Below are 13896 nucleotides of genomic sequence, written 5' to 3'. Positions count from 1 at the left end.
TTTATTTATTTATTCATCGTTCAAATAAATAGAAAATAGTTACACGTTTACTACAATATGGGCAAATTTCCCAACACAACCTGTGATGCTCTATACCCAGATCCGAGGGTCGAGTCGTACGTGAGGTGTCACATGCTAAGTATGTTTAATATCGTATGGGCATATGAGTATCTGCCACTTTAGTTTAGTGTGCATGAATTAACTATGATTCTATGGTATTTCATCTATGAAATGCATGTAGTGCATGTTTATAATAGTAGAATATGGAAGGGAATCATCGACGGGTTAGACGAAGTTAAGATTGGGAAAAAGGGGTGATTTTGTTAGATATTTTCATACAGTGTTACTGAAAGCATCCGTGATAAGCAATGCTCCGGGTCTTATGGAAAGAAAACTGTAATGTTCAAGCGTCAAGGCTAGGAATGGCGAAACGGAGGAATGGGCGAAGGAATAGGAAAATTGGAATTCCATTAAGATTCCACCATCTGGGATTGTTGGGAACAAACCGTGATGCGCAAAAGCTCTGGACCTTGTGGGGGGACACTTCAGTGTTCAAGCATAAAGGTAAAATGTGAAAAGAAATTATATCAACTAGTTCTTCAGGGTGGTACAGTGACGACGATATTTAGGTTCCATAGAGTATCACCGCGACGGCAATCAACAGGCTCTATAGTGTGACATTACGACGACGGTAAAGTCTTTCGGGGTGACAACTCCAAGAGGTTTAAGGTGTAAGACCATAGCTCGACTATGGCAACCAATGAAGTCTGCAATGACATTAAACATAGGGTTATATGATGTAAGACCACAACTTGGCGATGGCAACTAGTATAGCCCACTGAGATAGAAAACACGGAGATTATGAGGTATAAGACCATAGCTCGACTATGGAAACCAATATAGTCCTCCAAGACATTAAATATGAAACCTGGTAAGTAAGACCATTGCTCAGCTATGGCAGCTTGTGGAATCCGACGAGACAATAAACCCAGGTGACTAATTAGGATGGTAATCATGGGAAATTTTGCATACAAGGAAAATGGGTTAGAAGGAAAATGAAAGTATGGGCACACAATAATTAGCAAGCAATTTGAAGGAATCCGCCAATGAATGGGAAACATAATGGATGTGGGAAAAGACTACTAGAATAGTAGTCGTGAAAGTCAGTAGGGCATATAGGTGGTAACCAAACAAGAAATAGCCACGAGAAATGATGCACCAATGGTTCCTAGTGTACAGGTGACGAAAGATGGTTTAACCAAGGATTGCATATAAGGATGCACCATTAAGAACAGCCAGAGGGTGCTTAAAGAAACCCTATAAGCTAGGGATTAAACATAAAGTACGTTAGTTAGTCTATAAAGAAGAAAGGGGTCAGTTAGAACCCACTGATAGAGAGGGTTTCAAATAGGGATACACCGAGTGACAGATATGTCTGTCAAGACTATTCCTCTTCAAGAGGGAAACTATTGATAAAGTATTATCCAAATGGCTAGTTTTATAGGGAACCAGCATATGAGGGAAATCGTGAACACAAATGATCACTCAGATGATGTTCTGCTAGGTACTAAAGGCCAAAGCAATCCATAGCAGACGAGTATGTTACACTTAAAAGCAAGGTATCGTGAATAAGAAAGATTACAAGGAAGTAATCTTACCACTATTCAACGGAAGTGGAACTTGTTCCGCTAGAGTGGCATGGGTCCTCATTAGTTAGCCCAACATATGGAATGTCAGCAAGTCCTTTAGGACTATGGTAAGAAAAGAAGTTCGTCAAGGACTAATCAAAGGTGGAAGGTTTGCCAATAAGGACATAACTAAAGGGGTCGTTAGGAGGGTAGGTTGAAAGACTACCTTATAAGCACATAATGAAAAGAAGAATCCAACAATAGGAATAAATGAAAGGAAGAATGCAAGTACAAGAAGTAAAGAGTTCGCTAATATGGCTGGACATCTGAGGGAAAGTAGAAAGTAGTCAAAAGGTGATAGGATTCTCCAAGGGAAAATTGCTTAATGGTCTAACTGCCACTTCAAGTTGAAGAAAATTGTCCTCAAAACAAACAGGGAGTTAAATGTATTTAGTTTGTTTCATTTAATACCCTTATGAGACGGTGTTTATATTTGAGTAGCATTGTGAAGAAACTCACTAAGTTCTTCTAAACTTACAAAATTTGGCTTAAATATGCAGGACTAGTTGGACTAGGAACTCAATGAGGGGCTAATTCAGACTTTGTCAGATCTAAGATCATCGTTAAAGAGGTGTCATGCATTTAGGAATGGGGTACCTTCAGAGGTTTCTCCTCAAGGGCAAATATATTTGTAACTATGTAGTTTCCTTAGAGTCCAAGGTTAGGGCAATGAACTTTTATTTAAAATTTTTCCTCTGAAGGTTTTTAAACAAATGGGTAATACAGTCTAATTTTAAAATAATGAGTTCTAATCTTGTACACAAACCTAGTTCAGTTATGACACTCCATACCTAGATTCGATGGTCGGATCGAGTAAGGGTGTTACAAATATAATATAAAAATATTTAATATTTTGAGTTTAGAAGGGTGAAAGGTGTAAAAAGCGGGTTAGAGTCGAATCAAGGGAAAAAAACCACCCTTCTTTACTGTTATCTTTAATCAAACACAAACAAATGGAAACCCAACTTTTTAATTAATAACCTCTAATATAAAGTTCAAATGGTAAAAACAAATTATTGCCACATGTTTGTGATGCACTAGCAAAACACATTTCAAAATATAACGTCATAAAGACTAATGTGGTCCATTGTGTATAAAGGATTAGTTTAATACTCTTAATTGAGTTTGTTGATTACTATTTAGAGTTTAAAATAATAGGGACAATAAAAAAACTTTACCTATATAAACATAAGAAATGGGGGTCACTTCAACAATAGGAATTAAGGGGTTCTATTGTAAATGTTCATTAAGAACAAGATGAGTGCATAGATGTATTAGCACTAAAAGTGAAACTTTTGATGAAGTTATGAATGAATATTATGTTTGGTGCATCTTCAGTGTTAGTATAAGGAGTTGCGGTTCAATCTGCGCATACCAATAACTTCATTAAAATTCTAAAGTACATTAGTTAATTAGTGGTTTAAATCAAGAGATATCATCTTGTATACATAATCTATTTTGGTGTGAAAGGCAAAGCAATTACCAACATTCCAAACTAATGAGAATTATTAGTAGTTCTCGATGTTATTTGGTTTTAAGGGTCAAAAAGCCCCTCAATAAAAAAAATCAAGCCTTTTAAAAAAGTTCGCCCTATTAAGCTCTTAGTGACAAAAAAAATTAGGCCATTTTGTCAACAAAAACCACCATTTATTGGTTTGACTATGTTACACTTAAAAAATGGGATGCCATGTCAACTTATATTTATTTTTTTTATAAAAATCCTAAAAATTTAATAAAAATTACTAAAAGAACACATCTAAAATGAATTTAGACAAATGGATGTCTTAGTTCATTTGAATCTGGACATCTAAATTTGTACAAATCTATTATGGGTGTGGTTTATATATTATAAAGCTATAAAATTTATAAAAAAATTGTAAACAATTATTAAAAAAATGTAAAATATTATAATGATTTAATAATTTTTAAAACTATAAAATCAAAAAAAATATTTAAAATTTATTCGGCTCGAAAATACCAAGTGGGAAAAAAGCTAGCACAAGTGATTTATAGGGGTTTGACCCCAATTACCTACCTCTACTACCTTGGCTTTCTACCGCTAAGAATTTCTCAATTCACTACTAGAATTAATACCTTTCAAGGAGAATGTATAACCTTTACAACATTATCGTTTTAACAAAGGCTTAGATAGAACATTTCCACTTAGCTTTTATTGCTAACCTAGAACCCATTCTTAGTTTTTGTGGCTCAACTAAAACCCTCGCAATTTACAATATGAAATAGAGTAAACAAAGATACCTCTACAAGGTATGGTTTACAAAACTTAAGTTCTCAAAGAAATGCAATGAGAATGATAAAAGGACTAGCAATAAGTTCCTAGAGAATATTTACAAGAGAAATGAAGGAATGAAGTTTGAATATTATTATCTTGTGCTTGATGCTTAGATATCTCTCTTGTGTTTTGATGTGTCTTTAACTTGTATTTATACTAAGGAATAAGTTTGTGGACGTTTACGGTCGTAGAGATTAATTCTAGTCGTTGGAAGCATTAATTCCAGGTTTAAAAATTGTCCTTGCAACCTAGGTCCCGAGACTTGTCAAGATGTCTTGAGACATGGCTAAAAAATAGCCGTTGGCAAGCTATGTCCCGAGACATACAGGGCAATATTTCTAAACATGCAACCCATGTCTCTAGACATGCTGCCCCTGAAGCAAAATTTTTGCATATGAACTTTCATGTCTCGAGACTTGACTACCAAAGTACCTCAAAAACATTTTAAACATCTTAGAACACTTTGCTATTGACTCAAAAATATTTAGATAATTTAAAACATATTTTTAAATATATTGCAAGTCTTTGAAAATGTTTCATCAAATAACTTTAAAAAAAATATTAAATAAAATTTATCTTAAATGTTATAGCAAAAGCTTTCTACATTCAAGCTAACAAAATTTATAAAAAATTTATCTAAATTTTGCCTATGTTCCCTATATACCCTTGTTTTGTTTTGTTATAAAATTTTAAAACTTGCTAAAAAGAACACAAAACTCATATTATTGGATAGGGGTGCAAACGGCCTAACATAAAGAGGGGTGAAGATGGAAAGAAATTTTTTGAAATTTTGAATACATACATATATATTTACCTTAATATCCCATGATATTTTTATCTTACTATGTGTATTCGATGATTTTGATAATTTTTAAATATGTTTAATATTTTTAAAATATTTTTTAATACTTTTATGATTTTTTATAATTTTAAATATTAATTATTAATTATTTATAATCATTTGTCTTTTTACAATTTTATAATATTTTGAACCATATTTGAATGAACCTAAACATAGAGGTGTCTAGATTTAAACGAACATGGATGTCTTTTTGTTCAAGTTCATTTTGTGTGCATTTTAGTATTTTTTATGAAATTTTAAATATTTTTAAAATTTTTATTTATATATATATATTGATCTAATTGCATCAACATACAATCCATATAGCATCTACATGTCTGTCAATCATATTAATGATTATTAATGATCGAATTGATGAACGACAATTTTCATTAACAAAAGGTTTTGATTTTTTTTTATCGTAGAAGGCTTAATAAAATGAAATTTTTAAGGACCATTGATTTTTTATCTTTTGTTGAGAGTGTTTTTACCCTTAAACCTATTGTTTATAACTACAGCAGTTAAATTAAGAGACAAATTCTTTACCGACTGAGCTTTTATATATAATCAAAGACTTAAACTTGATGGTAAGATATTGTTTGTTAATTATAATTGTATTTTCATTTATTTCAAACTAAATATTTCTTATTTTTAAAAAATATTATTATTGAACTGCTGAATTAAATCAAAGACATATAACCGAAAATAACTAAAAACATTTCGAATTGGAAAAATCAAAATCAAGAAAATTATTAAAATGAAAAATAAAAAAATCATTTTTTTGTTTTTCTTTTTTTAAATATGTATTTTAAAATTAATTAAAAATATAAAAATTATAATTATTAATTTATTTCTTTTATACAATGCTTCAAACTATCCATAACCTTCTTCTTCAACCATTAAATAGAAAGATAAATGCACTTCAGGACAAACGCACTTCAAGGCGCTCGAACCCATGTCATCCTACCCTGGCAACAATGTTAATGACAGCTAAGACTTATTTTTTAAAATATATTAAAGTTATTAAACCATATTAATTGAACCAACTTAAAATATCGAAAGATCAACCGACCTCTACAACTTTGACCAAAATAGACAATTGGTGAAAAGTGTTAGTTCTAAGTGTAAATTATCCAATTGGTCACCTAACTTTCAAGGCGTTTTTATTTTTATCACTCAAAAAGAAATTATTGCAATTTCATCGCGTAATTTTAGAGCGCATTCATTTTAATCATCCAAGAATTAAATTTCTAATGTCGATTAACTGTACACGCCACATCATGTTTACACTTTCATTTTGGTCACCCAATGGTAACCCAAAAAAAATATCTTTTTTAAAAATATTGATCGAGATAAATAAAACATTAAGGATTACAATAAAATAGTATGCATTAAAAATTATCATATTGTACTTGTTTACACCATTGTAAAAAGTTCTAAATTTATTTTATTTTCAACATTGAAATTTTAAATTTCAAAACATTAAAATCAATTAAATAAATTGTTAAAAATTAACCATTAATAGTGTAAACCGATTTGTTAGTATTGTACTGAAATTAATTAATTTAATCTCTTTCTAAAATTTAAAATTTTATTTTATGTTTCAATTAAAATCAAATCAAATAACTCATATTTAATAATTGTCTACAAAACTCAAATTTCTTTTGACTATATTATCTTGAATCTTTTATGCTAAACTAAAAGCAAAAGCAAAAATCTTTACATTAATTTAATTAATTAATTTTAACTTACATACTTGAACAAAACCCAAAATAACGAAAAAGATGCGATTATTTGCTTCTTCTTTTATTTTTACTTTTAGTTTAGTATGGAATATCCGAGATTATGTAATTAAAAGAAATTTAAGTTTCTAAGACCATTATTAAATATAATTTACTTAAGTTAATTTTGTTAAAGATTTTTAAAACATAAGATAATTTAAAACTTTAAAAATTAAATTAATTAATTTCAACATTATGAGAACAAATAGGAGAATAAATTTCAACCATTTATTTCAATAATTTTGATATTTTAAATTTTAAGATTTTAAAATATTCGCAATGTACAATTTAATAAATCCTAATGCAATCTTTAATTTCTACCTTTTACACTTAATTTCTTTTCAGTGACCAAAATGATAAAATGGAAGTGTAAAAGTATAAACATACATAAACATGATTCCGCATATGCAATTAACCGTTAAGATTTGATGATTGACTAAAATAAAATAAATAAAAAAACATAAAAGTTGAATGGTAAGTGTTAACCCTAAAATTATAATGATCATGTTTACCTTATAATTTGAATGAACAAACCTCTATTCATGTTCATTTTTTTATTTTTAAGCTTATTCGTGAATAAATTTCTATTCATGTTCATTTGTTTATTTTAAAACTTATTCGTGTTCAGGTTTGTATTCGTTAAAAATTTTAAATTTTGTACACGTTTGTTTATTTAAAATTATACATCGTTTATTTAAAATTATGTATATTTATGTTCGTTTGTTTAATGTTCACGAATATATTTATTTAACTTAATCGAATATGTTCACAAACATTAAACGAACATGTTCACGAACAATGTTAATAAATAATAAACAAACAAATAAACAATAAATATATACACATATATCGTCTAGATATAAAATAGTCAAATATAAATATTATTAATTATATTATAAATGAAAAAAATACAAATCAAAATAATTTTATTAATATATACTAATAGATTTTTTATAAGAAAATATCATTAATAAATAAACAAGTCATAAACGAATCAATAAACGAGCTTGTTCGTGAACATAAACGAACCGAATACACCTCAATTTCTGTTTGTTCATTAAACGAACATAAAAATTTTGTTCATACTCGTTTATTTAGCTTAATAAACGAACATTATACAAACGATTCATAAGCAGTTCATCAAACGTTCTGTTCATCTACACCTGTGATACGATTTTACCGTACCATCCCATTAAAAAACCTCTTAAAATCTATTTGAATACGTCTTTTTCATTATTATAATAAGAGAGTGAATTAAACTAAGACTCTATCAGCCCGCTAAAAATCCACTTTTTGCCGCTTAATACTGTTAACATGCGTAGACACTTAACATTTGTTATTAATATATTATCTCTTTTCAGAAACCAATAAAATATCTTCCATCCCGAAAACATGAAAACAGGGGTACCTCAAAATTCAGTTTCTCACAAACAGTTTAGGATCATTAAGGAAAACGAGAGCACCATTACAATCACTGCTTTCTTCTCAAAGGGCTTGTCCGCCAGATGACGATGAAGACATCACTGACAGAACCTCTGTCACAGAAGCCATTACACTTAAAGCAGCTTTCAGAACTTCCTGAGAACACCCGGGCTTCACAATGGTACGGACCTGAAAATTACATTATGCGCATACGGTAACTGACTGTATCACAAAGTTATAAACACAGCAATTGCAGTTGAACAGCAACCAAACCATATGAACAATTATTCACAACTCAAAGGCAACAGAAAATCCCGCACCTTGTCAAGGTATTCCTGCAGTTTCTTGATGCGGCCCATGTAATCCTGGTCTTCAACACATAATGTCACAGCCTTAGCATCAGCACCTGGACCATCAAACTGGAGGGGTCCAGGATTTCTGTAGATATCATCCAGCAAAAACCTTGCTGCATTTTGTCTCAGCATCCTGCAATTATAGCCTTACACAAATTAGTATGGGTGCCAATAAATCTAGAATCTCCAATGCTTCACTTACAACTTGAGCAATAAAACTTACTCGTATGCTTTGCCTTTCAAATCTACAGTAGCTGGATGAATAGCAGGTTTTCCAATTGACGCGGCATTGGGATTTTGAGACCAGCGCTTCACAGTCATCATTGCCTAAGTTTTACCAAATGCAATCCAAGTCAAGCCTTGCACAGAAAATATGCTATGAAAGAAAATGGCAGGGAGCATAAAAGAAAGCAAGAGAAGGAGGGGAGGGGAGTATCTCATAGAGAAGATTGTTCTCCTATTTTGTTGTCATATCATTGATTGTACTAAACAAAAAAAAATACTCAACTGGAAGAGGTGCAGCACCACAACGCCACTTGTTCACAGGATTCTTTAGGTTGGTTATAGTTGCCATATAACCATTTAGACCAGCTGCAAGAATATGATAGCAGATATGTCCAAGAACCTGTGAAAATGCATCATTATTAAGAAAGGGAGAAAAAGAAATTTGAAAGAAAAAGGTAGAATATAAAACAAGGCAAAGGTGACATAACAATATAGCTTACATAGGCATAGTCACAATCAAATTTGACATAACAATGCTTTAATGATAGCTTACATAGGCATAGTCACAATCAAATTTTGATGGTAAGGATCCACGAGCTTGATAGCCAAAGAAGTGGCAAATAGCATTAAATTTCTTCCCCTTGTAAGTGCCTGCTTTCTGCCCACAACAACAGAGAAACAAGTAAAGAATTGTAATTCGGAACCCACTAAGGCTAGACAGTTTAAGAAGACATGATTGAATGGGATGCTCCCACAACATTCTGGTAAATATTGAAAGGCAGAACTTGTTATCTGAAAAGTATTCTCTGGAAGTGTTATGTTGACAGAGAAGTAAAAGAACTCATTTATTGATTTGAAGAGCTTGTTCCAATGTCAACAAGAAAGCATCAAAGAGGTAGGTGAAAAACAAAAGGTTGCCTACCAGGCGCTTATTAATTTCATTCTCTACAAGGTGCGCCAGTAGTTTCTCCGTCTCAATCTGGAAGAAAACAGAACAAATATCAGCTATTTGAAAGATTTGATGGACTATGTTCTTAATAAGAAAGTAATTATATCTTAAGCTAGTGACCTGTGATAGCTGTGCAGAATCGTCTGACTCAGGTTGGAGAAGAAGCTGAGACATTTAACATAACACTCATTAAGCTCATTAATTGGTACACCATGTGCAAATATCTTCTAATCGTTAAGAATTATAACACCTTAAGCTTATTAATTGGTACACCATACGCAAATATCTTCTAATCGTTAAGAATTCTAGGAAATTAGAATCAGCACCTGTTTCCTTATGAAATGTGGCAAAAATTCAAACAAAGCAGATGCCCAAGGTGATAACTGGGAAGAAATTTTATCAGCAGATACATTTTGCCTGAGCAAACTGTGAATTTCCTGAAGTAAAAATCATCAACATAACCACAGATTAATGTCATATACCAAAGCTTCAAATAGAAAGAAACTTCTATCCTTGAGAGCAAGAGGGATGTGAAGGGAATTAGAGAGGAGTCACTGTTTCACATTAGTTACCTTCAATAGCGCATACACTTCAGGAATGCTCTCTATAAGCCCTTCAGGCAGGAGGATGACCCCATGGTTCTTGTCTGGTCCATACATACAAGGTCAGGAAAACACAACGACAACTAAGCTCTTTCTAACATGAAATAAAGGAACTTGAATTATTTGACCTTGCTCGGCCCTAGCTTGAACTGCATCACAAATTTGCTTTGTTATGTCAAAGAGTGTAAGCTTTGATGCAGCCACTTCTTCACCAAGAATTACCTGTTAAAATATATCAAAAGTTAAAGAGAAAAATAGATATTTTCAGTACCATATGTAACTAAAAAATATAACTAGCAAGCCAAAACTGACCATATTGGGATGAGATTGGAGGGTGCATTCCAGGGCAACATGTGATGCCTTCCTTCCCATAAGACGGATAAAATAATAGTACTAAAAAAGGAAAGCAGCTAGGGTAAGACAATAAAAAGCTATCTTATGATGTGACCATTCACCAAGGAGATACTATCTTATGATGTAAACAACTCACCTTCTCTGCAGAGAGAGCATCAGTGCAGACATTACTGATGAGTTGGGAATTGACCTTGCATATAGTATCAAAACCAACATTGGTTTCAACAAATTGATTCTTGAGGTCTCCATTCAGTGTAACAGGAACACCAACCACCTAAAAACGTGAGACGCATTGAGAAATATCCAATTGAAATGGAGATAGAAGCACCTAAATGCTGTTATGGTATAGAGAATCTAATCATGGAAGTTACCTTTGTTGGACATTTAGCTTCAGCAAATGTTTCAGCAAGTTGAGCAGCATCTGTGTTTGATGTTACACCTACAAGCAAAACAAAACTCTTACTTCGCAACTTCTAATAACTTATAATAACATCTTAAAAACCTTAAAAATTAACTCACCTCCAATAATTACAAGGCCATCCAACTTCAAATCATTGCAGGCAGCTAGTGCAGCCTTAACTTGCTCAGTTGTTCTAATTTGATCTTGTGTTCGTCCTAAGAGATCATAACCACCTTCTCACACAAAAAAACATAGCAAAGCATGTTAGATTTTATAGAACAACATGAAATCAAAGCTTTTTTACACAAGATTGCCTCATGAAAAGAATACCCTGATTTTTGTAGGTTGAAAGAATATCATCAGTGATCTCTAGTGTTTTTTGGGCAAATAAACCTTGAGTACCACCTGTTAGCAGGAGCAGTAAAAGAATCACCCGTCACGCAGAGAATGGCAAGCAAAAACATAAATTGTATTGTAATGGAATAACAGAAAATATAAGAAAATCACAAGATGTGCAATATACAATCAACCACAACATAAAATAGAATGATTTTACTTGAACAGATACTCATAAGTTCAAGTGAGCGTGCGCATTCATTTATGGACATTTACAAGAGTAAACATATATATACTAATATAATTTCCCATTTTTAGTTTCACATATAACTTCCTACTTTTCCTATTTTATTTTTCTTCCTATTTTTCCAATTGTATTTTTCTATTTTCAGTTTCTCACCCACGTTGTTTTACAAGTATTTTACTTTTTTTAAATACTAATATATTATCTCTCATGTAATTCTAAAATCAGATTTTCTCTCAAAAAAAATTTTTTAATTCTCACTGTGGATGTACCATAGTCCATATAATTATGTATCCACACTGTATATTAAGCCCTTGACTAGGTTGGTAGTCAATCAAGTACCAACTCGATTGTTGGGTAATGACTAAAATAACATTGTTTTACAAAATAAATTATATTATTTTGAGAGAGTTCATCTTTTTATATCTTCTTTATAAAAAAAAAGTTACACATTGATTTGAACTTAAAACATTATAGTTTTCATTTTATTATTTCAATCAAAGTTTGTTTTTCACCGACATCTTGGGCGCGCCAAAATCTAGTGTATTTTAAGTGTGTGCTCTCATATAATTGTATCATGTATGTGTATTGTGGCATTGACTGTATAACGAGTTCATCTTTTTATATCTTCTTTATAAAAAAAAATACACATTGGTTTGAACTTAAAACATTATAGTTTTCATTTTACTATTTCAATCAAAGTTTGTTTTTCACCGACATCTTGGGCGCGCCAAAATCTAGTGTGTTTTAAGTGTGTGCTCTCATATAATTGTATCATGTATGTGTATTGTGGCATTGACTGTATAACACCATTTAAACTGAGTGCAGCTTACCCAAAAAGCCGAGCAAAGTGCTATTAGGGTTGTGGATTTTGAGAGCTTTGTGGAGGCCCCATACGACGTTATGGCCAGCAGGGGATTGTCTCCCACAAAAGACGAGTCCAACCCTGTTATTCGAGAAGATCTGGTCATTAGACAAATAAAAATACACTTGCATACATAAATACATACATACAGAAGCATACGACCATGAATCAATGCCAATAATTACATAGAAAGGTGAAAGGATGGAGAATTATTGCCATGAAAATGAACCAAAAGAAAAAAGTAGAGAAAAAATATCATGAAGTGTGATATAACGAGCACCTAATAGTTGGATGCTCAGTTATAATCTGAGCATCAGGTACTTTGGCAGTTGCCCTGAGAAAGTGAGCCAAGGGCTTGCCATAAGTGTGAGGAAAAGCTCGGGCTATGGTATGAGCATCAGCCGGGTCTAAAGATGTAGTGGTATCACCAAACTCAACCCTGACAGTAGTTCCCTGAAGAAACGTGAAAACGAATTGTTAATAAGAAAAATGAGCGCAATCAAGTGTCTAGTGTAGTCTACAGCCGCGTAACAGCAGGTCAAATCTAAACACCGTACATGCAGAAGCAAAAGATTATAAAAATCAGAAGAGATGTATGAATCGTGATTAGCATTAAGCAATAGCAATAATCGTGTGAAAGCAGAGATTAAATTGAATAGATCTAAGAAAAGCCAAAAATAGAAACTTAATTTTAAAAAAATAAGCAAACGAGAAAATCTCGAGATGAACGATTACAAATTAAAAAGAAAAAGAAAAAGAAAACATGAGATTCAGATGCAGAAAGTGAAGAGAAAGAAGGGAGCGACCTCGAGGCAAGGAGGAAGCTGTGGTTGGTATTGAGATCGGAGTTTCTGAAGATCAGAAAGTTCTCTGGGAATGCCATAATCAGAGTCCATTTTTTTTGCTTCTCGGTTGCTTGGTTGGTTGATTGGTTTTGGGTGATTTAATCCAAATCTAGTTGGTAGTTGTTGATTGTTAAGGTTTCTTGATCTTGGTAGGTAAAGAGTAGAATGAGAAGATGGATGGTAGATGGTTGCTGCGGCCGGGTGTTTGGTATGGGGAGTAGTCTGTAGTGGAAGTGATGTGCTTCTTTTTATATCTCACTCTCGGACTGCTGAGTCGTAATACTGCTCTTATGGGCGATACAACCGAACCAAATTTTTTACCTTTTTTCTTTTGCCCTGCGTCTTTCCTTTCAAAATATACCCCCTTCCATTTTCTATTATTACGCTACTGCCACCCCTTCTCATTCCCCATTTACAAATTACATAGTGAATATCTGAATATTAGATCCCAGAGGTGGATACTCTGGTTTTGATAACAATATATTAGATCACACCAAATTAAAATTAAAATTTTTATTAAATATGTAAGCGTGGAAATAATATTTTTAATTTTTAATTTTTTAAAATAAAACGTAATAAATATTGAAATATATTATTTAAATTAATTATCAATAATAAAACATGGAATATGTACTATATTAAAATTTTAGATTAAATTATAAAACGAAATTTAAATACTTGAATACATCATATTAATA

At 32.0% G+C, this 13896-nt stretch overlaps 1 protein-coding gene across 1 annotated transcript; it reads right to left on the bottom strand.

Annotated features, from left to right (window-relative positions):
* Positions 1–7924: 7924 nt before the first annotated feature.
* On the bottom strand, positions 7925–13463 carry LOC105793868 (pyrophosphate--fructose 6-phosphate 1-phosphotransferase subunit alpha). The gene is made up of 18 exons (XM_012622736.2): positions 13160–13463; positions 12634–12806; positions 12322–12434; positions 11239–11313; positions 11028–11141; positions 10880–10947; positions 10645–10782; positions 10467–10547; positions 10283–10376; positions 10125–10198; positions 9879–9989; positions 9673–9717; positions 9526–9582; positions 9157–9261; positions 8887–9003; positions 8602–8705; positions 8346–8511; positions 7925–8214 (listed from the first exon to the last, which is right to left on the bottom strand). The coding sequence occupies exons 1-18, from the start codon at positions 13247–13249 to the stop codon at positions 8089–8091; spliced, it is 1851 nt and encodes a 616-aa protein (XP_012478190.1). The 5' UTR covers positions 13250–13463; the 3' UTR covers positions 7925–8088.
* Positions 13464–13896: the final 433 nt, after the last annotated feature.

Source organism: Gossypium raimondii, chromosome 3 (assembly GCF_025698545.1).
Source record: "Gossypium raimondii isolate GPD5lz chromosome 3, ASM2569854v1, whole genome shotgun sequence".
Classification (NCBI taxonomy): Eukaryota; Viridiplantae; Streptophyta; class Magnoliopsida; order Malvales; family Malvaceae; genus Gossypium; species Gossypium raimondii.
Note: the sequence above shows the minus strand (reverse complement) of the source record. Positions and strands in the feature narration are given on the sequence as shown.